Source organism: Ursus maritimus, unplaced genomic scaffold, assembly GCF_017311325.1.
Source record: "Ursus maritimus isolate PB19 unplaced genomic scaffold, ASM1731132v1 scaffold_11, whole genome shotgun sequence".
NCBI lineage: Eukaryota > Metazoa > Chordata > Mammalia > Carnivora > Ursidae > Ursus > Ursus maritimus.
The window spans coordinates 63,996,563-64,024,260 of record NW_024423453.1 but is presented as its reverse complement, the minus strand read 5'-3'; the positions used below and the strand labels follow the sequence as shown (position 1 = coordinate 64,024,260).

General features: G+C 37.6%; 1 protein-coding gene across 1 annotated transcript in view; it reads right to left on the bottom strand.

Annotated features, from left to right (window-relative positions):
• Nucleotides 1–27,698, bottom strand: part of KIF13B (kinesin family member 13B) — a 190,482-nt gene that overhangs the window by 113,643 nt on the left and 49,141 nt on the right. Inside the window, exons 3-8 of the mRNA XM_040626464.1 lie at nucleotides 15,856–15,868; nucleotides 11,309–11,369; nucleotides 9,608–9,700; nucleotides 8,283–8,463; nucleotides 4,968–5,055; nucleotides 2,039–2,173 (exon numbers count right to left, since the gene is read on the bottom strand). Coding sequence (XP_040482398.1) covers nucleotides 2,039–2,173; nucleotides 4,968–5,055; nucleotides 8,283–8,463; nucleotides 9,608–9,700; nucleotides 11,309–11,369; nucleotides 15,856–15,868 — 571 coding nt within the window. The remainder of the gene's footprint in view (nucleotides 1–2,038; nucleotides 2,174–4,967; nucleotides 5,056–8,282; nucleotides 8,464–9,607; nucleotides 9,701–11,308; nucleotides 11,370–15,855; nucleotides 15,869–27,698) is intronic.

The following is a 27,698-nucleotide window of genomic DNA, read 5'->3' as shown; positions in this document are numbered from 1 at the left end:
AAAAAAAAAAAAAAAAGTATAAGAGAACTGTATAGTCTAGTAGTAGATATATATAAAATTTTACCCAACTCTACTAATCCAGACACGAGTGAAAGTTATCTCAGAAAAACAGCACCCCCCAAAATGGGACATTTTGAAGGGAACCCAATAAAATTTTCTTTTTTTTAAGATTTATTTATTTGATAGAGAAAGAGAAAGAGGAGGAACACAGAGGGAGAAACAGACTTCCTGCTGAGCAGAGAGCCATGTGGCTCGATCCCAGGACCCCAGGATCACGACCTGAACCGAAGGCAGACGCTTAACCAACTGAGCCACCCAGGCATCCCCCAATAAAATTTTCATAGAGAATTATATAAAAGCACTTATTAAATGTGAATTTTAATATGACATGCTTAAAATCTGCTTAAAATCTCAAAATATTTACCAATATCCCTGAAAGAAAAATATTTGCAATTCTTACTGGTCTTAAAAAATTAATATTTTACATAATAGGATCTCTCAGAAACTCAACACTTCCTTATATTTTTCATATTTACATATAGTAATTCCCTTATTTCATAGTTTCCAGTATTAAATTTACCTATTTCTCTAGTTATTATATATATATACACACACATATATACTGACATTTTCCTTTATCAAAAATATTCCATAATGTAATCACACACATAACAGATATTTTATACTTCAATACAAGAAATACAGCAATACAAGAAATGTGGGAAAGCAATGCCCAAATCTACAGACTGGATCATTTCTTAAAACTTTTCTTTAATATATACATTTATATTTATTTCCATAAATAAACATATTGCTAACAAAAGGATATTCAGCTTCCCAAATCAAAAGTACTTTTGGTTAAAAAAAAAAAAAAGGTCATCAATATGTTTTTTGTTTTGTGCTGAAAAGGAAATAGAAAACAAAGAACTTTTTGTTGTTACACTAATCTTGCTGTGATGGTAAAAAAAAGAAAAATATGCTTTCAGCAAATGAAAATCTTGCCAAAATATAGCATTCTGCCAGCATGGTTATTTTAGCTTCTGGTATTTGAAACTGATTTGCTGGGGGGTAGGCACCAAAATAAAATACGCAAATATTCACATAAAAAGTAAGAGGAAAAACGAGACGTTTTCAGCGAGGTAGAAGCATATACATCTCTGGCTCTGTTTACTCTTCATGAGCTTCAAAACCAAATACTCAAAAAATCATTCTACAAATCTACTGATTTTATAGTACAATTTCCCCACTAATGTTTATTCCTTCTAATACTTAGCTGTTTAGCAGAAGTTAACATTTCAAAACAATCTCTCCTAAATCAGCTAGAGTTAACATGAGCTTACACAGCTAGTCATCCAAGTTTAAAGCTCAAAAAATGCTGTGGTAGAGGCTGTGAACCATCAGCATGTTGAACTTCTGCCCCACCTTCCTTTAGATGGACAGGGTGGAAGTGAAAACTGCATTTCTCAGACTCGCTGGCAGCCAGGGTTCGGGATGTGACTTAGGTTCTGCCAAGCAGATATACTTGCTTCAGATTTGGAAAGCAAAAGCAAAGTAGAGGTCATCCCCCTGGCCTGTTTCGGCTTTGTTCTGCTGGCAAGCAGGATCATGGAAGCATGAGGTTTTCTACAAGTGTCTCAGTTTACATTCTCCAGCTTCCAGGTCACGATGAGGCAGCTTCACTAAGTGCTGTGTCGCAGACCACAGCTGTCAGGAGGCCTGGAGCTCACAGCTCTAGTGGTGGCCTCAGAGGTAGTACCATCCTTGGTGGATGAAATCTACATTGTTATTCCTAGAGATTCAGTCTAGAATCCACTCTTCCTCAAGTGTTCTAACAACTTTGTAATCACTCAATCCCACCATTAAATCCCTTTCTGTTTACCTACAGTGGCTTCTGTGTCTTGCTGAGTCCTAACTAATACCCATGTCTCACTAGGACTTTAAGTCATCTAACACCTGGAGGGAATGGAACATGATAAATCATGATATACTTTAGAAATATTAAAAAAAAAAAAAAAAGGTCAAGCATGTGAATACCTACCCCAGACTTCACATCATACAAAGTATGTGTAAGGGTGATTTTGAAGACTGCATGGGATCGACTGCTCTCCTCATTCATGTTGGTGGCAGCAACTGTACGAGACTTGTTACCCTCAGACATCAAAGACTCAATATCCTAAGTAGAAACAAGTCATAGACACATATTTCATTATCTGTCAAATAAACATCAAAACTCTGCTATCCTGTGAAATGCATTACAAGTTTCACTACTCAGTCAACCACATTTGGAGTTTACACATTTACACTTTGTTTTTCAATGAATATTAAGCCCCACAGAATATAATAGCCAATACTGTCTCTGAAAACTCAAACAAAACACATTTACTTTCTGTAGGTGCCAAATAAAGCAACAGCTTTGACTGAGATTTAGAAAAGTTTAGAAGCCACATGTGGAGACCCATAAGATGGACAGATATATCATGTCAAACCTAATCTAATCTAGAAATTTAAAAAAAAATTAGTTTCTTTAACGACAGAAACAATAGAAGACAACTGTTAAATCAGATTATATGAATAAGCAACAAACAAAAATAATTTTAAGCCCCTCATCCAGGCACAACACTGTGTCACCATATTAGTGTGTATTATACCAGACCTGTTTTTGAAAACAGAATATCAAGAAACTAAATTTCTGCACAGATTTACTACTTCATTGCCATTATTGCTAAAAAGGAGATAGCATGATGCACTTGAAAGATCATGGGATGGGATCTTCATTTTTTTTAAATGTTATAAGCTCTAAAAATAGTCACTTAACCAAACTGAACTTTAGTTTCATAAGTAACAATACAGAGCTATAATATAATCTACCTTATAAGGCTTTTAATAAGGATAAAGAAAGATGGTATGTATGAAAGAGTGGACTAGTTGTCTCCTCTTACCCTGTCTCATTTTTGTTCTAGGAAAGGAACCCAGAGCTGAGCACCTTGCAGTGGAACTGAGACTACATTTCCCAGATACCCTTGCAGCTCAGTCTGGCCATAGGATTAAGTTTTAGCAAACGAGACCAAAGTCATCTGGGAATTCTCCTTAAAGGGAGTAGGCATGCTCTCACATCTTGGTTCTAAGAGCTAAGATCTTGAACTGTGAACATAAGGGCACTACCACAGAGCTGGCTCTATGTGGAGAGCTGGAAGGAATCTAGGTCCCCAATAGCATCTCTGGAGCCACTGTAACAGCCCTCTGACCATTCACTCTTTCATTCACTCATTTGTTCACTTAAATATATATGGAAGTCACCTATTACAATGACAGGTACATTTTGAATTCTGAGAATAAATAAAGAACAAAATAGATAGCAATTCATGTTCCAAAGAACTTAAATCCTATTATATTTTCCTGTTATTTGCAGCCAACGCCATCTTAATTGACACACATATATGAAAAACTTTGAAAATAATTTTCTATTTTGCTGTATCAATAAAAAAGAATAATGTTTATGAAAAAATTCAATATGAAAGTAGAAACATTAACTATAAAGAGAATTTTAAGTAGGCACCAAAATGGAAAAACCAACACAAAAAGTAAAATTCACAGTTTTTAGATCCATTCCAAATCCATTTTAGATCTATTAAATCTGACAATCCTAAGACTTAATGTAAAAGCTTCACCCTGTTTAGCCCACACTTATTTATCGGTCCCCAATCTGTTGTCTCATGCATAATAACTCTGTATTGAGCCTTTTAATTTTTTAAACAAGCAGAAGGTCTCTCTACACTTTCCAGTCTCCTCTGAGCCTTCAAAAAATCTGATCTCTCTCCAGTGTTGCATAAATAAGTTCTCAAATTATTGTTATTAAAATAACAATACCTACTAACATTTATATCAAACCCTAGCATTGTCGAAGACTTTTCACATTATCTCATTTGTTCTCTTCCAGGAAGTCTTCTTAGACACCACCCTTCCCAGACACCTACATATCCATTTAAGGTAGGTACCCCCCTCCTCCAAACTACCATGAATCTAAACACGCATTTCTTACTGCTCTTAAAATCATGTTGTTTTAGAACACCTTTATAATAACATCTATAAGCATCTTGAGGACATGGACCATCTCACTCACTTTTTATATCCTCACCACCTAGCACAAAGTCTGGCTCATGACAGGTGTTCAATAAATGTTTACCAAATGAAGTACCTAACGTTTACTAAATGGAGCATCACTGACCAAATGAGAGAAACATCAATGAACAAAAAAACAAATGGACCTACCTCATAAGATAATCAAAACAATAAAACTAATTTCCATTTTAAAAATGGGGACAAAGAGGATTAGTGAGTACGTGATCCAGAGTCATACAAGAGTCACACAAGAGGATTAAGTGTCACCAGATCAACATTCTCTGACTCTTACTTCAATGTACATTACATCACAGCATCTCACTCCACCCCCATTTCCCCAAAGCGCAAAGCCTGATGGATCCACACAAAGCAGAACTGTAAGTTTGAAAATGAAGAGAATAAAAGGCCAATGAGTGATCCTCTCAAATTAGAAACAGACTTTGAATTCCAACTACCCAATTCATATGTTTTATTTCATTAAATCAATGAAAGCATAGGCAACTTCATTATCTTATGCACTACTAGGGAAGAAAAATGCTGCTATTTATAATTTTAAGATGCAATTGTAAGGAACATCACAATTTTAGTGCTCATAAAATATGAAAAAAAGGTGTATTTCACAACAGATGAATAGGTATGCTTTGCAAATGTGTACATACACCTTCTCTTAAAATTAAATTGTCCTAATAGCCATATATAGCTTTTTAAGAAAGATCTTTGTAAAAAGTAGCTTATTAGGTAATGCTACTGTAATCTTTTTTAATTTCAAGAAAAATAATCATCACAAATTAAACAAGAAATAATTTGCTACAGTGAATGTCAGCAGTTTACAGAAAGGAGGTTATTACCTTGTAGCTTGTGACAGCCAGTTTGGAAAGTCCATCGACATAGGGTCCCAACACATTGTGCTCTCTGACTTTTAACGTTTGACGACTTCTGCTCATTAAGAAAAGAAAGAATTTTAAAACAATAACCTGTTTTTAAAAGGACTCAATCATGCTCCATAAAAATATACACTGAATTCAACAAAATCCTAAGTAAAAAGAACCAACTAACTTGATCTAAGAAGAATATAAACCAAATTTTAAGATCTCGACTGGTAAGAAAAACTTCATAATGTGGTAAAATATCACATCACTCAAAAGGGTACACTGTGGGATGTCTATTTACTACCACAAAGAATGCAGAGTCAAATAAATACAAACAATCTACTTGTCATTTCACAGAATGTGGTACAAAGAACAGAAACTCAATAAATGTTAACTGTGCAAGAAAGAAAACTCAAGACCAATCTCAATCATGAAAAAAGACAAACAACAGACTGAATTTAATAATGACTTAAAAATATAATATTAGGCTGATCGCAGGGCTACTGGGTTGTTTTAACATGGGAGAAAGATTCATGTCCTTTACCACACTACACCAACAGATTGACTAAATGGAGGAAAAACCACGTTATCATTTCAATAAATGGAGTGAAAAGAATTTGATAAAATTAATACTTATTCATGATTAAAAAACAAATAAATACCGCTTACAAACAAACAACTAACAAACTCAGTAAGGGGCACTGGCCAAAAACCGAAAGCATATAGCATACTTAATTATAATAACCAAAAACCAGTAAGAATATTCCTTGATGACTGCATGGTAAATGAATTCTATCTCAAAAAAGCTCTGTAAAAAATATAAACATTAGAATAAAAAAAAAGACTATTTGTCGATAGTGAGATTGCAAGTGATTCTTATTTTATGAACTTATTTTCTAATGACTTGAAATCCTCCACTACTCTAGGACCAGCCACCAAAAACTTCACTTACTACTATAAAACTGTACCTGAAATTAATATAGAACAAATATCTGACTTAAGTCTGATCTCAGGACATACTATTTCATAACTTTTTCCTTTCATTTTTCCTATTCTCTTAAAAAGATAACTGAATTCATAAAATCAGTACTTGATTTAAAAAACTAAGTTCTCTGGTGCCTGCATGGCTCAGTCGGTTAAGCATCTGACTCTTGATTTCGGCTCAGGTCATGATCTCAGGGTTGTGAGATTGAGCCCCACGCTGGGCTCCATGCTTAGCTGAAATAAATAAATACATAAGTCTTTAAAAAACAAAACAAAACTAAGTTTTCTCAAAAGTCTTTCACTAAAAAGGGATCGCCATTAGAGTTTTTAATCCATTCACTTCGACTCCTCAGAAACAATGCAAAAATCCTCAAGACACTTTCATGGAGGAGACAGCAGTAGCAGCTAGCCCTTACTGGACACTTACTAAGAAAATGTTCTAAAACCTCAGGTATATCATCCCACACAATCTCCACAACAGCCCTTTGTGATATTGTGCTATAATGTTATCATCCCTTCGGTACAAATGAGGCATAAGCATAAGGAACTTCCTCGATAGGTAACGATTAGAGGACCTGGATGCAGAGCTATGTGAACCCCAAGCCCATGCTGTTAATTACTAACGACACACAAGACAAACATAGTAAGAAATTACTAAAGACTCCGAGCAAATTGTAGATAAAGTTCAAGCTATTCCACACAAGCACTGTGGAATACAAAACACAGGAATGAAGTCAGCTAAGAATTTCTGGCAAGAGTAGGCCTGGGATCTCAAAGAAAGGGATGCTCTTCACAGAGGTGAAGGTGCAGGGACGAGTAGTCAGGGCAGAGTCGGGAAAACTACAAGGACACAACATTCAGCAAGATGTGGGTTATAACCTAGGCTATAACCTCCCTACCTCTGGCCTCCTTTTGTTTCCTGTTTTGACTTTCACGCTTGGTGTCCTCCAGCCACACTGGCAGCGGGGTCACTCTCCAAGCAAGTGATTTCTTACACCTCCATTCTCTAGCACAGGCTGTCCCCCATGCCTGAATGGTTCTCATCTAACTTCCTTGTGGACAAACTCCTACTCAGCACAAAACTCATCAAGTACCTTCCGTGGAATCATATCTTCTTCTCATTCCCTCTTTGCTCTCACCTATTTTGTATAAGCCTCTTTCACAATTTAAAAGCATTATTGCACTGTATTATAATTATTTGTTCCCAAAACTCTCATTCCGTCCATATCATGAGATCTTCCTTTCCACCTTGCATAGTGCCCAGCATGTAATAATGATCATTCAACAAATGTTAAGTATTACATTGAAACGCTTAAGTGCCAACTGAATGTCATTGGGAAAGGCCCAAAGATCATCTTCTTTGTCAAAGAAAAGAGATGCCAGTGAGGGGCTGACACGTTTTCCTGACTGAGCATCACTACAATGCACTGCTTCTAAGACCACCTTTCTTCGATCATCTTCTTCACCCAAACATAACTAAGCGTCCCCTGGTAACTCCGCACTCTCTGTAAAACCTCAGCCCACTTGGCTCTCTGACCTTAAGAACACTGTTCTTACAGTATCTGTAAGCCACAGGCTGTGGTTATTATTGGTTTCTTTCTCATTGTGGTTGCACTTCCTTAAAATCTGATGCAGAAAACTCTGTGCAATGGACAGATTTCCTCAGACGTGTCTTATCTTCCTCATTAGGTTCAGTTATGACTGCAGAGTGAGAACAGCATTTTCTAAGGCTTTCTAATACTTTCGAACCACTTCTCTTTCAAAGTCTATGCTGTAAAAGGGGACACTCTTTTTCTCTGGGAATTTTTTAAATTAACTATCCTGAAGTCCAGGTTTTAAATCTCTGATTATGCTTCTCCCTTACTTCATAGCCTGCAAAGAAAATAAACCTAAATTCCACCTGAAATTTCTTGGTCTTTTTTTTTTTTAAAGAAAGAAAGGAAAAAACCCTACTTGATTAAGGATACCAGTCTGATACTAAGTAACTTAATTTTCAATGCATATTTTTTGTTTGTGGTTTTGGATATATCTGAGAAAGGCAGTATGAGGCAAATACATGCGTTCAACAATACTTCCCTGCCCCAACTCAGTCCTAAATGCAAAAGCCAGAACTGAATGCAGGAAGCTGCTCAATGTGACCAAAAACAAAGTCACAAGGACAATAACTAGATAAACAGATAAAAGCACAAAGACAATAACTAGATAAATAACTCTCTACCAGAGTTCAGTATAAAAAATTTCACTTGAGCCAATTTATAAGTCTGTTTTAGTCCACAACACTGTAACATTAGAGTTTCCAAAGTCCTTTACCCTTTGGGATCAAGAAGGTCTCTAACTTTTTCATTATAAATTTCCATATAGGACACTTCTACTTTAAAACTCTGTTCTTCATTTTCCTCTTTCTGAGTTCGTTCAAAGAGTCCACTACAAAGTCTTGGAATTAATCCAGGTTGGTCAGCTGTGCCCATCATGGTATAAGACTTTCCAGATCCTAAAAAGTGGAAATCATAGTTATTACTGTCTTTGAGAAGTTTAAATACATAACTCTCTTTCCATTACTCATAATAAATTACTAGCACGTGGCAAAATGCCCAAAAGAAAATAAGAAATATACCAAAATAAAAAGAAAAGACTAATAAATACAGAAGCTTTCCTATTATATATGTAAAATCTAAAGGAAATATCTTTTAGGAAGAAAATAAAAACATTCTTTAACCATCTTCATACTTTAAAAAAAAGTACCTCAAACAACCAAAAAACAGTGAGTTCTGAGCTTTCTAAAATTAACTGGGAAGATCCATATGATGAATACTATTGTGACTGTTCCCAACCACTAATCATAGCACAAAAAATACACATTATCCCTATAGGCCCCAGAGCAAATTAACTTACTACCCTTTGGCAACAATGTAGAAACCAAAGAGTAATCTTCTTTTTTGTACTATAAAATTATTTTCTCCATTGTACCAAAAATACATATTCATTAAAGAAAATTCAGAGAACACAGAAAAATAGAAAGGAAAACATTAAATCGTGCATAGTCCTAATTCTTAAGTACAACTCTTTTTCCTTCTTTAGTAGCAATGCTTTTATAAATGTATTTTTAATCATACAAATTGCTGCTTTTATCACTTGACGCTGTACCAATGTCATAGTAACAAAAACCAAAACACCACTTCGTAAGGACCAGGCCTTTTCTATAAGTATTCGATGTTAACTCATTGTGACAATCCTATAGGGAAGGCCTATACTCACCAACATTTTACAAATAAGGAAACTGAAGTGTAAGTTTCATAGCAGCTGAGCTGGGGATGGGCTACCCTGGCTCAGAATCCATGCTCTTTTAACCACATCACATACTGCCTCTTAAAAAGTATTGGAAGCATTCTTCCATAAAGACTAGTTTTCAACTGGAGAAGCTATATGATATACCCTTATAAAAGTGACTCCTTCACTTTAAATAGATTTTCTTTCCTGGTAACCACAGAGGTACAGAAGTCAAAATGTTCCTTATCAATTGTAACTGATAAAATGCTAACAATATGTATTCTCTTTGTTACTTTCTCTGTTATGATCTTTAAAGCTTATATATATATACATATATATATGTGTATGTATATATTATTTAACATTACCGGTCTGTCCATAGGCAAAGATACATGCATTGTAACCATCGAAAGCATTCTGAAGGATATTCTCCCCAAGGCACTTGAAAACATCATCTTGACCTGAAAGAGCGAGAGAGAGAGAGAGAGAGAATAAGAAAGGATATTTTAAGCCAAAACTACATACGAACAATTTTTTGAAAACTAAAAACAACTCCCTTAGAAATGTACTTTTTCAAATTGTCTATCTCCAAATTAGATTTTTAGACCTGGGGGCACCTGGGTGGCTCAGCCGTTAAGTGTCTGCCTTCAGCTCAGGTCATGATCCCAGGGTTCTGGGATCGAGCCCCGCATCAGGCTCCCTGATCGGCAGCGGGAAGCCTGCTTCTCCCTCTCACACTCCCCTTGCTTGTGTTCCCTCTCTTGCTGCCTCTGTAAAATAAATAAATAAAAATCTTAAAAAAAAAAAAAAAAAAATTTTTAGACCTGATGAATGCTTCCAAAAGCTTATGGCCTTCAAGTATTTCTAGTTAGCACATGATAGAAAATGAGTAAAAAGTTTCTGATATATGAACTTGAATAAATAAACACTGGACAAAAATCCTCTGCAATGCAAGAAGCAATGAACTGCTAATTTTATAAACAATTATTATAAATATCCAAAATTTATACTAGGGACCTCCATGGACCTGAATACAACTATATACCACCAGCTAATGCTTTATTCAGTGGGTACTAGAATTCAAAACAATAATACATGTCAATCTCCTCTCCTTTTCCTCAATGATAGTTTTTAATTATAGGGCCTACAATACATATCAGCTAGAGGAGAGAAGAATATCTTGAAAATGTCTTCTAGCTTTCAATCATGAACAAAAATAATAGGTTCAAATTCTCCCCTACAGGCTAAATTAAATACGTTAATAATCAAAACAAAGTCATTCAACCTCTCTTTGAGGCTTGAATATAATATGAAAGGACTGGATGTTGTTATGTTTGTTATACTTTGAACGCTATAAATAACATTCCATTATGCCCCACTTCCTAGTTAATTTCCCAGATTAGTATAGCATCATCTTACTTCCGATACAGAAGCAATCCGTAAGCAATCCTTCGGGCCAGCTAGAGCAAATTAACCTTAACTTTTCGAACCAGCTGTAGTACTACTCTGTCTCATAACAAAAGCCAATACAATATGACTCTCAATATTTAAAAGATACTGCTTAGAAACAGGTGTCAGAAGCAGTTAGGAATAAAGAAAATTAAAAGGCTGTCCCTCTAGTCCTAAATTTGTGGTGTAAAGGAGCTTGAGACAGTCTTGGTGAGGAGGGTAAGAGAATAACAGAATTCCGAGCAGGCAGGAGCAGAGCCTAGACTAAACTACAGGTTTCCTTTTCCCTGTGCTCAACTTTCCTATACCAAGCTGCCTCTCTAGACCACATCACAGACATCTAAGGGAGTCTAAGTGGCTGCTGTGTGCTCCACGTCCCATGTAAGGTCTGGGAATGTGTTTGATAACCTCAACTGTACACCCTATTAATTTACCTTTACTGTCTTATAACAACAATAGCACACTGTCAATCTCCTATTTCCCCATCAATGTAAAAACAGCAAAGACAGGAGGAAATTCTCAATACAGTTCTTAAAGTTACACAAAATAATGCTGTAATACCTCATGGAAAAAAAATTAAAACAGCTTTTCTATAGTAGTTAATAGGATGCTGTACTCACCTGCATACTTTTCTCTGACTGATTCATCCATAGACCAGAAACAGTGATCATATGCAAACACCTATTGAAAAATAAAAATATGGTATATACTAAGAACAAAACCTTAACATACTTATAATGTTATAACAGTGTTATAACACTGATAATGCTGTTCATAGTAGTGAAATAAAAATATCTTACTATCTTAACAATGGAGGTTAAATTATTTATGGTACAGTTTTACAATGAACAACTAAGCATCCTATAAGTGATACTGAAATTTAGTTCACATGGAAACCCTTCACAATGTTAAGTGAAAAAAGGGGAGGTTACAAAACAGTATTTATAATATAATGGCTATCATGTACACATATACATGCAAACACACACACAGTTACACATAGAAAGTTTATCTCTGCATGATAAGATTAGTAATCTTTGTCTTCTTTATGCTTTCATGTATTCTCTACATTTTCACTTTTCTCAGAGAAAATAAAGATATGCTTAAAAGAATAAAATGTAAAGATGATTACTATGGCATGTTGAAAGTAGTTATAAAATAGCAGATTCAAAAACTCATAACACACCCACATGCAATATTGCATAGCTCCAAGACTGTTGAACACTGGTAAGAAAATGTTCCTGTATTAATGTAAAAGTTATGATCCCATGTTTGTACCAAAATCTATACAGATAAAAAGTAGTAAGGACACACATTGGAATATGGTTAGTGGTTAATACCACCTGTGGGACATCACAGATGATCTCTGTTTGGTTCTTTTTCATTTACTACTTTCCAAAATACGCATGCTTTTTTTTTTTTCCTATCTTGTAAGTTTTTTTCATTGAATTTTCTTTTTTTGGATTTCATATTTATAATTAAGTCTCTAAGGATTTTAAGTATAATCATTTTTAAAGCTTTTTTTTATTTGAGAGACAGTGTGTGCGCATGTGTGGGGGGCCCCTGCTGACTGCAAAGCCCAAGGCAGTGCTCGATCCCAGGACCCTGAGATCATGACCTGAGCGGAAGACAGATGCTTAACCGACTGAGCCACCCAGGCGCCCCAAGTGTAATTGCTTTTAAAATCATTTCAGCTTGTAGTTCAGACTTTTCAATTTTTGGAGTCTGTTGCCTCTCTTTCTGCTGACAGTTTTCCTCTTGGGCCTTTACATGTTAGTTTGCAAGTGCATCTGAATTGGGAGTTTGTGTTTTATGGTTTACATGGTTGCTTGTGTTTTTTCCTCTCCTTCTGGCCACCTTTACGTGACTAGCCACGCCACCACTCCCAGCTACCGAAGCCCAGATTTTGATCTTCCCAAAGCTGAACGTCTCCACGCCCTCCAATTTACACAGACAGCTCAATGTTGGTGGCCAGAACCCTTTCCTTAAGCCTTCATTCGTGTTGGAGTCTCACTCAAATCAGTCTTCAGTGGCAAGTTCTCCAGTCCTCACCCATACATCAGGCCCCCTCTAATCTCCAAGAGGCAAACTTCTAATCACCTCCGAGAACCTGCCTCAGATCCCAAGACCCAGTAAATACACGGCTTCAGCCCCAGTTTGCTGCTAGTCCCTGAAGTTACATTACGCTGTTTTTGAATATGATGACATGATTTTAATATTTTAAAAATATTTTCTCTGTCCCTGCTATAAGTTTGGAGCTGGCAAGAGATTGCATCTGTCTGAATTCACAAGGCTACCTAGACCAAAGGTCTAAAAGTTAATATTTTAAAGAAAGAAAATTAGATGAAAGTGGTAAATTAAGTATGCACGCCTACATCCCTCTCCCACCTGAAATTAACTCAAAATGATGGAGAGAGAAAGGGAAGAATAAAGGGGGGGGTAAAGAGAAGGCGGAATGAACCATGAGAGACTGTGGACTCTGGGAAACAAACAGAGGGCTTCAGAGGGGAGAGGGGTAGGGGATTGGGATAGGCCGGTGATGGGTATTAAGGAGGGCACATATTGCACGGTGCACTGGGTGTTATATACAAATAATGAATCATGGAACATTTCATCAAAAACTGGGGATGTACTGTATGGTGACTAATATAACAAAATAAAAATTATAAAAAAAAAAAAGAAAAGAAAAAGAAAGGGAAAGGGCCAAAAGGAGGTAGAACAGGGGCAAGGAGAATTAAGTTTTTGAAAGCTAGACTGCTTGCTTGTACCTAGATGAGAAGTTGAGACTACCTGAAAAATAGTTGCAATGAGACCCATGGGGGATAGAATGGGGTGGAGCAGGGGCCACAAGGAGACCACAGGCCAAAAAAGTGCAGAAGAAAATGGCTGCAAAGGGAAGACCAGTACTGGAAGGGCACCAGGAGAACAACCAAATGAGCAACGAGACGACCCTGGGGGCAACTACCAGGACGACTGGTTAAAAAGACCTTTAAAGCAGGAAATGATCAGAACACTACTATCTTTGTGCAAAACAGCAGGCAAGGGAGGCATTTGTTCCCTGAAAGGGGGCAGTGATGGGAAGCTAGGTGAAGCCTAATGGCTGACAAGACCTAGGAAGAGGCAAGAGCCCTGGAGCCCAGAAGCTATCCACCAGCTGAAGAAGCGCTGTTTTGTACATTACTAATCCTCCACATTTCCAAAGCTAAACATGGACCTGTCAAGAGTGGTGGTTCACTGTGTTAGCAACACTCCAACAGGGAGAGGAGGAAAAGAAGAAGGTAGGTGGAAGGTGGTCCCAAAGGACCGTGTATCACAATTTCGGGTAGGGGGCTGCTTTTCAATCTACATTTGTCAACCGTAGTGAGAAATCATTACAGCACGGTGAGAATAAATAAAGTGTGAAGTTCAAATTAAGTTTCTTCGGTTCTAGCTTTCAACTCTCGTCTCTTATAATTTTATTTAATTCTGTTCTTAACAAGGTTAATTAGAAACTATTCTGCTCTTTTTTGTAAGCTTAGCTCTCCCTTCAAAGGTGCCCGTCACCATATGCACGTACTTATCAGAGAGCAGGCTCTATAAGGCACTCCTCTCTCAATTATTATGGGTTTTTCTTTCTTTTCTTTTTTTTTTTTTAATTTAGGGATTTCCTTAACAACTGCATTTCTAATTCTCAATTCCAGTAGAGAAGCTACCATTAAAGGAATCATTACAGTAGCTGATCCAGGTACTAGGCCCTGTTCATGGGACTCTGATGTACAAAGAAGTGTCGAACCAGATGACTGGCAGGTGGGGAAGCTGGGACTGGAAACCAGCCTTTCCTCCAGGGGGCTGTTTATCACTAGGCTCTCCATCACTAGGCTGGATTGGCTCCATTCCCCAAATTACATGAAAGCACCACAGCCTGGTACAAAGTTAGGAACTAATGAACACTTAGTTCCTACTTGCTCACAATACTGAATGGTCCTCCTCAAGTTCTAGCAATTTTGCAATTATAGGAATCTTTAAATTGTTATAGGAATTGTCAGCCAAGAATTTCCTAAAGCAGACAAGCCCTTTTCTTTCTAATATTATTCCTTTAAAATTTTTTTTAAAAAAACTTTTTAAAGTAACAGTAAAGAAACACACATTCATTGCACGAAGTCAAATAATACAAAAACATAAAGTAAAAAATAAAAGTCTCCCATTCACCAAGCATACCTCTCCCTAGACATAACCACTATGTTAGTAATGTGGTGTTGGTCCTTCCATACTTTTTATGTCAAGTCAACATTTTCTCTAAACATTAAGACACAACTGAATTACATAAAACATGAATAGTTTTTAAATGGCCGCGTAATGTTTCCTCACATCTTTATTGCAATCTCCAGTCTCTAGCTCCATCAAAAATATGAGAAACAGAAATAATCCAATACCTTTTCACAGAAGAGAAAAAACTAAGTTGATTTTACATATCAAGAAATCCAGTGCCATATTAAACTGTTTAAAAAATTACTCAATCCCAAAGAGCCGTGTCTGTACATACTTTAGCAACAATAGAGAATGGAATTACAATTCAACCGCAGACTCAAAAACAAAATCCCAAGAATGTAGATAAAAATCTGAATTTCCCGACAAGTTCCAAGTAATGGCAGCAAATGGTCAATTCAAAAATATAGTCCTTGTGCCCACTTTGGCACGCCTATAAATTCCTTGAGAGATACAAGAACTGATGCACTCCATTGAAGTTTCTTTAGAATCTGGGCTCAAATCTAAAATGAAAGCACATTTGCCTGATGAAGCTGTGGGCCAGGGCGGCTTTCTGTTGGCCTGAGAATGTGTCCCCAGCTGTCTGGGGAACAACATAGATGAGTCTGCCTAGCACGGTTCTGACCACAGTCTGGAACGACCAGTTTCAAGCCAATCCATGGTGAACAGCAGAGCATAAAAGGAATCTGTGTTGTAGTTGCCAGGAAACTGGCCTGAATTGGTCAAAGTACAAATACAGCTTTTCCATAAGCCTCCAGTCCCTCCTATGCGAATAAATGATTTTGGATTTATGAACAGGCTGACAGCCTGCATTACTTTTACAAAAGTGACAGAAAGTATTTTTGAGAAGAAAATTACCAGTATTTCAAAAATATGCACCTAAGATCTTTACAAGCATTGCATAATAAAGCAAATTTCTTACCTTTGGCTGGCTTCTGCGTTTCCAAAAGAGATGTCATTGTGGACATAAAAGTAAAGGGAGAGAGTTAAAAAAAAATTTTATTTTTTTGGTTAGGAGACAATTTAAGGGTAAAATGATAATAAATACCATGTAAATTTTTAGTAAGAATACAAAATATTAACTTTGAAATCAAACAGCAATTTAAAATAAAGTTATAAATTAATATCTACGAACTAGTAGGGTAGAGTCCTTAATTATAGAAAACTAACTTGTATCTCTCAGGAAGAAGAAACACTATTTTTCCTCTGGATAATTTTTAAATTCCTCATATTTCTGCCTTATGCATTCTGCTTATCCTTGTATCAGTCTTGTAAATATAGAAACAGTCTTTACTTTTTATCATCTGATTTCACTTCCAAGTAGTTTTCTCTGCTTTGATACAGCAGCAGCTCACTATATAGGCCCTTCTATAAAAAAATGAATTCTGTTCTGGCTAAGGAAAAGAGGTTAAATTAAAGGAACAACTAATTTTTTGCCAGGGAATTACCACTTACTGAATTATTCACTTATTACCTACTGATCTATGCTTACCCAGGTGCTTCTAGGCTCCCTCACCCCAAAACTGTGACTCATACTTCCTCGGGGTACAGAGATAGAACTAAACCAGTATACTTTGGAGATAGTTTTAAACTTAGAGAAAAGTTGCAAGAAAAGCACAAAGAACTCCCTTCACCCAAATTCACCAAGTGTTAACATCACCACTGCTACTATATCACTCTCCCCTCCTCCATATACAGATAGAGATACACATATATGTATTAGTTTTCTCCTAATCATCTCACACTAAGCTGCAGACATGCCCCTTAATGCTAAACACTTCAGTGTCTAATTCCTCAAAACAATGACGTTCACTTTTGTAACCACAGTACAACGTCAAAAATCAGAAAATTTAAAAATAAAGGAAAGGACTTTGGAAACTGGAGACAAAAACAGTAACTGGAGCTTTAGGAATAACTGGTCTGTCTCCAAGGATCAAAATGCCACCTCAAACCTCAAACCTGAAAGGAAATTGAACACAGAAGTGCTTCCTTCTAACTGTCTCTACAACTTCTTGTCCCTCTGTCTCATAAAAAATTTTCTTCAAAAAAAATTTAACACTTATTTGCATCAAATGATTTCAGGTAAGAACGCTGAAACACCAAGGAAAGTCTACCAAAGAGCGACACTTGTCTAATAGATTCTGGGGTGACGGCCAATGTGGCTGACATAGAAAAGAAAGTAGTTTCTCTGGACTCAGAAAAACTTCCTGACAAAAAACCCTGTGAGATACTGGTAGAGGTCACTGACAAATGCTGTCATCTTTGTGCTTTTCTTTTTTGTTTTTCGGGGTTTTGTTGTTGTTGTTGTTGAGTATACGCAACGTTAATCAATGTAACACAATGTTACTACATTAATTTCAGGTGTTCAACTAGTGACTGCCCACGTTTATATACACTATGCTGTGCTCCCCACAAGTACGGCTACCATCGGTCACCATACAGGCTATTACAGTAGCACTGACTGTATCCCCTATGCTGTGCCTTTTGTCCCCCTGACTTACTCATTTCCTAACAAGAAGCCTGTATCTCCCACACCCCTTCACCCATTTTGCCCATCCATGCCCCTTTTCCCTCTGGCACCCATCGATTTGTTCTCTATATTTACAGCCCTGATTCTGCTTTTTGTTTATTTATTCATTTAATTTGTTTTTCTAGATTCCACATATAAGTGAAATCATATGGTATCTGTCTTTCTCAGTCTGACTTCCAATTTTACAGATGAGAAACTTAACGGCTCAGAAAAGTTAAGTGAACCTGTCCAAGACACAATAATAAGCAGTGATGGGCTGTCAAACTAGGTCTTCTGATTCCCAAGTCCACGTTCTTCCCCTCTTCCACACTGATCAAAACAGCCTCGTCAAGTTTCTTCTAGACTTAATCTATGAGTCATACATTAACAACTGTTCTTGCTAACAGAAACCTTTCCCAATGTATTAATTTCCTCCATTCTAATTATTACCAATAAAAGGTTACCACCTGGTACTTATGCCAGTGGAAGTTTACTTATTCATCATATTTATAAAACTCCAGACTGTCTTTTCTGAGGGAAAAATAAGATATTTAGTATGATATTTCAAGTTTAAATTGAATATTTTATACAAAAATCAGCTCTTCCTAAGAGACAATCAACAAGCTTTAATAAAATTCAATAATATAGGCCACATCGCAGAAAAATCCATGAGACTAACATGAATTCAGAACCTAATAATAAAAACAGAAACAAACCAGTAAATTAATTACAGAGCTAAGTTTCCAGCTAGGGATTCTGGTGACTACCGCAGTCAAGCTCAAATAACCTACAGAGCCAATGGAAACCCAAAGATGTAATTACAGCTCCGTACAAAAATAAATAAGTGAATTAACTAATGAAACAAAACCTTTCAAAGTATAGTTGCAATCCAATATGGTAATGGCTAACTTCTCCCCCAATCCCTTTTAGAAACCTCAGCTATCCAGCTCACAGCGGAGATTTAGGAAGCAAAGAAAACCAGCCCCTGACCAGTCAAGAGAGCTGTCACAAAGTAAAAACATGAAAGTCTTAGTTACTCTCAGCTGAGCTGAATTACTTTTTGTTGTTGTTGCTTAACTTCATTTTAAATACCTTCAGGCTCACAACATTCCAAAAATAGTACAAAGAATTCCTGTGTACCCTTCACCCAGCTTCCCCAAATGTGGATGTCTTATATAACCATAGTCATTATGATCAAAACCAGGAAATTAACCATCAACAGAAAACTTATTAAATAATCTAGAGCCAACCTCATTTAAACGTTTTGCCAACTGTATCCCACTGATGTCGCTTTTCTGGTCCGGGATCACACCCTGCCTGCGGTAGTCTGTTTCCTTCCATCTGGGACAGTCTGTTTCTCATGACCTTGACACTTGAAGAGTGCTGGCCAATTATTTTTAGACTGTCCTTCAATGTGGGTTTCTCTAATGCTTCCTCATAACTAAATTCAGGTTATGTGTTTTGGCAAGCACAACACCACAGGTAATGTTGTGCCCTTCTCAGGACCTCATACCAGAAAGCACATGATGATGGCCATCTGTGTCTCATAACTGATGATGGTAACTCTGTGATCACTTCTTATGGCTGCATTTACTAGGTTTCTCCATGTAACATTATTAGTTTTCCCTTTGTACATTTTTCTTGTTGGGGGAGACTTTGAGACTATATAAATACGTCTCTCATCATACTTTCACCCACGAATTTGAGCATCCATTGATGAATCTTGCCTGCAACAATTACTGTTTCCCAAATGGTGATTGCCTAGTTACTGGAGAAGTTAACAGCCCAGGTGGATCGACATGGACAGATGTGCTTTTCAGAAAGAAGTAAACTTGGGAAGCAAATGATTTAGTTGCATAGCTTGGGTAGAACAGTTATCTATGAAGAAGCAACTCATCGCCTTTTTACTGACATGGTTTAGGGGTACAGCTCACTTCTCATTTAAATAGTACAGTATACCATAAAATTAAGTCCAATTATACTTCTAATTTTTTAAATGCCACAATACAAAGAAGAAATTTGATGACGATTTTATATAAATTAGTGATCTTTGGAAATTTTTATTGTCACTTTTGACCATAATAAAAATAAAATCAAGGGACACCTGGGTGGCTCAGTCGATTAAGCATCTGCCTTCAGCTCGGGTCATGATCCCAGGGTCCTGGGATGGAGTCCTGCATGGGACTCCCTGCTCAGCAGGAGTCTGCTTCTCCCTCTGCCTGCTCTGCCTGCTGCTCCCCCTGCTTGTGTGCTCTCTCTCTCTATGACAAATAAATAAATAAAATCTTAAAAAAATAAAATAAAATCGATATTGGGTCCAAAGTAAACCACATAATATCCTGTATGTGTAAAACACAAAGCAGTATCGGTAGAAGGACAAGTTACAAATCAATTACTGCTGTCCAACTACCAAAATTGAACATCATGTCCAAATATCAATACCTCTTTTAATTTTAAAGATTTGTTTAAGTTTCTGAAAACTTCACAATTAGAAATATTTGGAATCTCTGTTTTAACAGGATCTCTCTCCACCCCACTCCATAACGGATGTATACATCACAAAGAGCTTATTCTGATATAGCTATACTACGTAATGATATTGTTGCTTTTTTGGACTTAGCTGGCAGTACCAGCAATCAAACAACATTCTGTGTGATGATCATTATTTTTTCTTGGTCACCCCTCCCCCGATGTGCTTTCTGCATAAGGAATAAAGCTTGATCTGACTAAAATTTTCAACACAGACTAGACTCACAAAAGAGTCAATCTTTACTCATCTCGCCAGTTTTAATAAGTACAAACAATACCAAAAGCCCTGTTTAGCGTTTCATTGACATTTGGAGTACTCCCTTCATTTTTGAAGAATAAATTTTAAAAGCATCACTGATAGAGTATTCTGGAGAACAGCACTGAGGATATAGAAGTGTCTGAAAACACTACTGCTGAAAGAACAGATCAAAGAACTGGAAATGACCTATCCGGGCGGAGGGAAGACTCAAGGAAGACACGATGCCATCTTCAGATTCAAGGGGGCTTACACATTTGGGGGTAGGAGAAGCAGACTTGTTCTACGTCAGCTTAGAGGCTGAATTTGGTAGGACCCACTGGAGAAAGCTGAAAGAAGAGGGATATCTCTCCAATACAAGAATAATTAGCACTGTGTTAAACAGCCAGCTCCCCATGAGTAGAACTATATAATAAGAGACAACTAGCTGATGAGGGTGTTGCAGAAGGAATGAGAAGGTATACACTGGATCACTTGTAGAGCTCTTTTTATCTAGAATAAGAACACGAACACCAGGCATTCAACAAGTTCTATTTCTGGTTACTTCTAGCACTGATACTTGCAGACCCCTGGTACATCAGAGGTAAAACAAGTTACTGGTCGAGCATCATCTCCCACATCACAGTCCTGGAAGATTCCTCCTCTCCAGCAAGATAGTATATGTCCTGCATGCCACAGACCTACATTCATAATGCCACTCCCACTGACAACTCTGTTTATTCAAGCCCTACCCCATAAGAAAAACCCAGATCAAACTCTAGCTCCCTTAAGAAAACTTCCACAAGAACCCCAGCCAAAAGTGAGTTTTCTTCCCCCAATTCCTTCAAGTCAAAACTATCTCTAGTGCTCACATATTACCTATCATTTGGTCGCATAATATAAACTTTTTAATATATGGGTCATCTCCTCAGCTAGACTATAAGCTCTAAAGACAGAGTATGCCTCTCCGCATTTATCAGTATCCAACACAAACCTCTGTTATTCAGCAAGTTCTGTTTTAAGCTCTCCCTATGGCCTGGCCCCCCGCTTCTGTCTTACCCGCAATCCAGCAATGTCTGCCTTTCGCCCATACTGGCCACCACCTCTGACTGGCCCAGGGTACCCAGTTTTCTAGCCTCAGGACTTTCATTCGTGATTTTCTTCCTGCCTTGAAATCTTGAGGCTAATTCCTATCCATACGTCATTTCTCAGCTTAATGAGTATTTTCCTACCTCTAGCTTTCTTAAGCATCCAATCTAAATTAGGTCCCTTATGTTACTCTCAATCGCATTTATTCCTCATAGAATAAAACCATTTCCACCACCATTTCTGCTCTCTAAAATCATCCCCCAACAATAAAGCAAACAAAGAACAAATACAAACCTCACCTTCAATGAAACTAGGAGATAATTATAATGAAACACATTACACGAAGACAGAAAATGCATCCAGGGAATGCAAGAAAAGATCAGAAATGGGCAGTGCTGAGTATCCCAGAAGTTGAGGGGGGAGGGGGCCTCAAAAAACAGAAAAACATTTGGTTCACTATCTCTGATATGCAGTTCTTGATTTAAATCAAGAGAAAAGACAGTTTGATAATCCTCTTCTACTGGAATCTTCCACACACACAAACTACAACTGGTTGAGAACAGAGGAACATCCAAATAATACGGCCACTGAACCACAACTAGCATATTTTACAATCACAAAACTTCAGAAATATGAAAACCCTTGTTTGTAAATTCCACAATTTCTTTTTTTTTTAAAGATTTTATTTTATTTATTTGACAGAGAGAGAGACAGCCAGTGAGAGAGGGAACACAGGCAGGGGGAGTGGGAGAGAAGAAGCAGGCTCCCAGCAGAGGAGCCTGATGTGGGGCTCGATCCCAGGACTCTGGGATCACACCCTGAGCTGAAGGCAGACGCTTAATGACTGAACTACCCAGGCGCCCCTACAATTTCAATTACCAATACTGGGATAGCGTAATTCAAAGAATACACTATTAACTCAGTCATTTGCAAATCACCTGCTTCTTCCCATCTTCCCATCTTTCAAACACACAGAGTAAGTTTTAATCCACCGTCCACTTGAGCTCTAAGAAAATTTAAATCTAGCGAAAGATTAAATCAATATTGGTGTACTGGGGGGGGTGTTTGTGAAATATATTCATATCTATGTTAACAGAATAATACATATTCACTCTAATAATTACATGTTAAAATAACTTCAAGGTATGTAAGAGATTAGGATAGATTATTGAAAGACTAATCTCAGACTCCAAGAAAGAAAACTCTTATAACTACTTCTCTCAGTATTTGTGGTTATCTTTGATTTCTAATTTTATGAACCCATATTTCTCCAGTTTTATTGTGTTGGATTTCTCCTTGATTGAACTGGATTTAGCAGAAGAAAGTTTTTACTGAGTATGAAATTAACCCTCCTGTCTCCTTACTCTTTCTATCCAGATCCAGACTTGTCTCCAAACCAGAAGTCACATACTCGAGGTCCACTGGCCCAAATACAGCCCACAGCTGTCTTTAGTTTAGTCCTCACAGTACTGACCAAAAGTCAAAAGATTCCACATCAAAAATTCTCTTAAAAATTCTGAGGATCTGGAAACACGAGGCCTAAATTCCCACACATCAACATTGGCTAGACTTGAACTACTACTGTCTTCCGCATGGATCTATCTGCCAGGAGGCAGCTGAGTTTTAAATTCCTGCTATTAAGAAAGAAAGTAGAACAGGGTTTTAGTCGTACTCAAAACGGAGGCCTGCAAATTCACAAAAATAAAGAGAATGTTTCTAAATCCAATCCCGAGAACCTAGGTACAGTGTCTTCACAATCCTATCCACGACTACACTACAGATTCTGTGCACCCAATTAAATGAAACAATCCCCTTTGAAACCTCCACACGCAATCCTGGCTATCAAATCCTAAACATGGAATCCCAAACTCAAATGTCACAGGCAGCAATAATGTCATTAGAATTAGTAGCTATAAAACAGAACTAAAGCTAAAGCTTATCTTCCCTATAAGCAGTAAAAGGCCTAGAATTCAGACTTGAAGTGGAAAGGCTGTGGGCTTCAAGGAAAAAAACAGCATATATATCACGCCTGGTGCACATATGCTCGTGCATGCTCCATTCTGATTCATGAAGCGATGTTAACTTGGGGTTTATGTCAGCGAGCAGGTTGAGAAAAACTGTAATTTCTATCTCATTACTATAATTACTGCCCAAATCCATTGCTTAGCGAAGATCTCCTTAGCTTCCTTAAGTGGAAACTCAATTTACAAGCATTCCCCAACTAAATACTTTACTACTTACAAGGGTAAGAACTGCTTAGCTAACTAACTGAAGATTGCTGTGTTTATCCTTCTCCTGAGACATGACTTTCATCTTTGAAACGTCTCTCAAACCCATCCCCTCTCCCATTCTCACATTCGCTCTTTCCTTCAGCAATATTTACTGTCTATGATAAGCCAGGTCCTAAGCTCAGTACTGGCAAAACTGCACTGAACAAATCAGACAAAAATCCCAGCTCTCTAAGAGCTTAAATTCTACTACAATTGGATGAATGAATGAATACGTAACATCATAGTGCTATGGGAAAAAAAATAAAGCAGGGAAGAGGAGTACGGAGTGAAGCTGGGGTTGACATTTTAAACAGGGTGGTCAGGAGAGGCTTTGTGGAGTGGCATTTGCACAGAGGTCTATGGGAAATAAGAAAGCACATGGAGAGGCAGCAGACACAGAGACGCCCTATTTCTTCATCTGCCTCTACGTCTACCTACCACATAGCTTCCTAACTGCTCACGCTGCCTCCTATCTCTTCTCTACAACTCTTCACTCATCCACTATGTATCTAAACCACATGTCTCAGCAGGTCATAACTCTGCCTAAAACCCTTCATTGGCTCCCTATCCCCTAGAAGATACAATCCACTCCTCGAGCAGGAAAGGCTCTGATGCACATTCGCGCACGCTCCATAAGTGTTAGACATCATCATTATTGTGATTTGAGTCATGATGCAATGTTAGCTTGGGGTTTAACCTCTTCCCACATCCCAAGCCTCAGTCTCCTACTGCTCCTCCCCCCAGTGCCTTGTGCTTTACACATATTTGGACATGTCACATCCTTCAGGCTTGGTTACTTTTGTATTTTCGGTGACCTGTGTACTTCCTTCCACTTTTCAGCCTGGTGATGGTCTTTTTGTCCAGAAAAACCAAAAAGGTACCTTCTCCATCCATTTTTAGGAACTTTAAGTCCCCTAGGTCTTTCCTAAGAAAGTGTTGTAGCTGTTAATTCCTCCCCTTGATTATGAGCTCCTTGAGAACACAGGGCATGTTTCATTCTTCTTTGTTTTCCCAGTGCCTGACATATGGTAGTCACTCAATAATGCTTGTTGGAATTTGCCATGAGATGATGAGCTTGTCTAAATTATTCAGTTGTTAAATTAACTCCTGATTTACACTATCCCCAGGGTCTCTATAATTCTTCTAGTGTCCTGATACTCATCCAAAAAATATTTGCTATGAGAAATATACAGTAATATACCTTTTTAGCCAGATTAGAATACCATTTACCAACTATTCAGAATATATTTGAATCAAAAGCAAAAAATATTACCAGAAACAGAAAAAAAAACAGACACCATGCTTTTCTCTACAGAAAAGAACAGGACTGGGGCACCTGGGTGGCTCAGTTGGTTAAGCGTCCAACTCTTGATATCAGCTTAGGTCATGATCTCAGGGTCATGAGTTCAAGCCCTGCATTGGGCTCCATGCTGGGCGTGGAGCTTACTTAAAAAAAAAATTAAATAAGGAACAAGTACTTGCCATCAAGAAGCTCTTCATGTTCATCATGGAAAAGACTCTAAGCCATTATTATCTTCCATTGATATTCCCCCCATCAGGGAAATAAGATGTGTTTCAGAAAGCTTTATATAAAAAAATGTTGAAATGACAAAAAGTTCATCTTTTTTGCTATTGAATGAGCTTATTCCTCAGTATCACAGAATGTTGACTCATCTAGCATATCACCTCCTGTGATACTGCATAAAAATGGTGTTTAAACACATTTGCATATATACTTGTTAATAGTGACTCCTACAATATACAAAGAATGTAATAGTCAAAAATTCACATAAACAAAATATTGAATTATAGTAACACCATAAGGAAATTGTTAAATATGCATTAAAATATGTGAGATCTTTGGTCCATGGATGGGCCTCAGTGGGTCTGTGAATTCCTGAATTTTGGCGGGGGCGGGGGGAGGCAGAGGAGTTTTAACTTTCAGATTCTCTAAAGAGTCTATAACCCAAAAAAGGTTAAGCAAGAATGCTGTAGAGACATTTTCCTAAGAGCTATGGAGCTTCATGTCCTAACCCATGTTTGGCTTAAAAGACTGAATACACAAATGGACAATGCCCAGACCATATGTGACACTAAAACCCAAAACTTCTGTGTCAATTGACCCAGAACAGTCAGGAATTGGTCAGTGACTGTCAGCTTTCCTATTTTTTGCCCCTGCTTGCAACTCAGGACCAACTAGAAAAAAAGCCCAATATACTCCCAAACCAACCACAAATGACATCTGCTTCTAGTTAACCAGACGCCAGCTTCCTCATGCCAACAACCTCCTTCAGAAGCACACCTGAAGTCCTCCTTTTCCTCTTCTCTTTTTTTTTTTTTTACTATAAAGCTTTTGTGCTCCCCTGCCTGCCTTTGAGTCTCTGCCAAACCCAAGTGACAGTAGCTGACTCCCTTGCTATAGTAAACATTGAACAAATAGCCTCTATTTGTTCTCATTTGCATGGTCTTAGTTTAATATTCACAGACTGATTAGCTAACATTTTAGATAAGGAATAAGAAAGGCACTGAGGACCAAATATAAATGAAAGGCATCAGGACAATAAGAAAATAACACTACCTTGCAAATTTATATTTCCGTAATAAGGTACTTAGAAAAGAAAGCAAAAAGGAATGACCAAAGAAGGAGGAAAACCAGGTGAGAACAGCATCACAGGAAAAAGAGAGTTTCAAGAAGGAAGGAACATAAACAGTATCGATCACTATTGAGAGAGCAAGCAAATTAACGGGGGCAGGGTGGGAGTAGAAGGCTCCTTTTGGTCTGTCTCCAATTTTGATGGGGACTCAGCCACACCTCATTTACCCTCTGTGGCTTGCAGTGGACCAATCTGCCCAAGCTTCAGAAATTCAAGAAAAAAGCTCCTTCCACCTTGTGGTGCATCCCAGATTGGTATTAGTCAAATGTCACAAAGACCATTGGAAGGGGAAATTAACACAGTGGGACTGGGACTCTCAAAGTCCAATTTAAAGACCAATTCAAAGAGCTGCTTTAATTACACTCCTAGAGCTCATTTCCCCTGTGATTCTGTGAGACAACTCCTCACTCAGACTCTCCTCCCTAGGCAAGATATAACTTGCAAGATACCTTATGTTGCTTCTGTTCTCTTCCAGCTAATCACTGGGATGTGGCACAAGCTTTGGGCAGGCACCTAGATGGCGAGCCTCCTGTTCACTCTAGCTGCTAGGGCTGTAAAAAATCTAGGGTTAGCTCTTAAAGGATCACTGATCTGCCCTGACAGCCACGAAGCTGTGCAATCGTTAGTCAAGACTACAGTGGATCACGGAATGAACGAGAAGTGTAATTAGAACAGAGGGTATTGTATCATTTGAACGTTTGCTAGATCTTGAAAGTCCTCAACACAAGAAAAAAAGATTGCAACCATGTATGGTGATGGATGTTAACTAGACTTATTGTGATCATACAGCAATACATACAAATATGAAATCATGTTGTACACATAAAACTAATATTGTATGTCAATAATGTCTCAAAAAAGAAAAGACAGAGGGTAATGGGCTCGAGGGGATAGAATCTAAAAATAAAAGTTCATAGAAGTATTATTTCCTGGTACCTTTCCAGAGCACAAAGCCAGTCTGATAAGCCATCACCTCTTACGCATTTAACGTGTAGTTAAATGTTTCTTGTAGGGAACACCAGCAAAGGAGTTAGTTCTGATCCTTTCTAGGTGAAGTCACACCCAAACACACCCAATACCATTTCCAGCCTCGCTGCCCAAAATACTGACCCTCAGGAAACACCACAATCCCCCCAAATTTATAGGACTGCGTTGTGTTTAGTTGACAGAAACAAAATGTGCGTGGCAGATAACATTTGTTTCAAACTAATGAGAACCCAAAGGAAATATCTGATCTTAAGATATTTACTAAAATGAGTTCCTGAGACATTTTCCTACCATGTTCATTCAAAATAAGGTGAAGCATCTCTTTCTTGTCCTTTTCCTCTAACTTCTTACCAAGTTTATTTGACCCCTCTTCTGAACAGGGGATATAGAAAAAAGAAGTTTCCGGCAAGTCTTCGTCAACATATGAGGTACGACTGGAGTACAAATGTTCCAGAATAACAGTATTAATTTTCATTTGCTCCAGCAATTTAC